Here is a 1473-nt window from a genome sequence, read left to right on the forward strand (position 1 = left end):
TGTAAGTGAACGTGACAACGACATGCAATTTTAATTAAATTCAGTTTATTTATATAGCGCTCATTCATAACACATCACATTAGGTCACTTTACAGAGACAACACAGAGACACAGCCAAACCGGAACAGACCAGAGGAAGCTACTATGAGAAAAAGCAGAGAGAGCAGAACGTTAGAGATTGAACTAACAGATTCTGCAGAGTGGGAGAATAGAGATAGAATGAAGCAGAATGAAGAAAAAGGGGTCCCTATGTCCTCCAGCAGTCTAAGCCTATAGCAGCAGAACTATAGAGATAGAATGAAGCAGAATGATGAAATTATGATAATAACATTTTAAACTACTAATAATATCTGCTCTGAGTTTCTCACATCTGTGGAACGTTATTAAATCTCTAAAATATTGGTGTCCAGATTCAGTCCTAATGGCTGCTATCCGCCATGATGGAATTACATTTCAGGAAAGGAAAACAGCAACAGAGGATTTAAGCTGAGCCAAAAGGAACAAGGAACTGGGAGCTTCCTGGAAATGGAGCAGAGTAGAAAGTTATTAGTAAAAAAAGGAAATTACTCAAGTAAAGATACTCAAAAATAGTACTTAAGTACAGTAATGTAGTAAATATACCTTGTTACTTTCCAGCACTGCAGGCCTGGTTGTTTAATTGCGTCTCCAAGTCGCTAAATTTATTTTTCCCAGATAGATGATAGAGAAAAGTCCAACATTGTATCTGCTCTGTTTTGCTGAAGTTGCGACAAAGCCAGTTGGAGCTCCAAGAGGTCCAGACGTCCCGCAGACATCTGACAGCGAAGTTGGCGGAGCTGACGGAGGAGAACAGTCTCCAAACTCTCACCCCCCACCCGTCCAGCCTGCTGTGTGAGATAGAGCAGAGCATGGAGCAGGAGGAGCAGGAGCAGGAGAGGGAGCAGGTAGGCCTGACCCCGCCCCCGTCTGCAGCGATGCCCACAGGAAGCATGGATCACTAACGTCTAAACGCTTCCTGTCCAGCTGCGGCTACAACTGTGGGAGGCGTACTGTGAAGTCCGCTCGCTCTGTTCCCATCTGCGGGGAAATGATGTCACAGACTCGGCGCTGTCTACCGACTCCTCCATGGACGAGTCCTCAGAGACGTCCTCGGTGAAGGACGTCCCTACGGGGAGCCTTCACACCGGCCTGCTAGAGCTACGCAGGCTAACGCAGAATCTGCTGGATGGGAATGAGTCTACGGTAAAGGACCACAGTAGTGAAGTTATGAGATGAGCCCAGGCTCCGAGGCGTTTGTCGAGTATTGGAGGCATGCTTTATTTAGGGGAGAGGCCAAAACCGATGGCGTCCGAAGCCTCGCTTACACCATCGTTCAGATCGCCCGCGAAGCGACACACATCTAAACAACCTCATTAATCAGTCAAGATGTGGGAGTTTGTAGGAGAGCTGCAGGCTGGGAGTTGCGGCACAAAAAAACATTACAAAACATTTTAT

The 1473-nt window shown here is 46.5% G+C and overlaps 1 protein-coding gene across 1 annotated transcript in view; it reads left to right on the plus strand.

Annotated features, from left to right (window-relative positions):
* Positions 1-1473, plus strand: part of ccdc64 (coiled-coil domain containing 64) — a 10619-nt gene that overhangs the window by 2414 nt on the left and 6732 nt on the right. The window contains exons 3-4 of the mRNA XM_015398332.1: positions 744-923; positions 1003-1221. Coding sequence (XP_015253818.1) covers positions 744-923; positions 1003-1221 — 399 coding nt within the window. The remainder of the gene's footprint in view (positions 1-743; positions 924-1002; positions 1222-1473) is intronic.

The sequence above is a fragment of the Cyprinodon variegatus genome, unplaced genomic scaffold, assembly GCF_000732505.1.
Source record: "Cyprinodon variegatus isolate N-32 unplaced genomic scaffold, C_variegatus-1.0 Scaffold927, whole genome shotgun sequence".
Classification (NCBI taxonomy): Eukaryota; Metazoa; Chordata; class Actinopteri; order Cyprinodontiformes; family Cyprinodontidae; genus Cyprinodon; species Cyprinodon variegatus.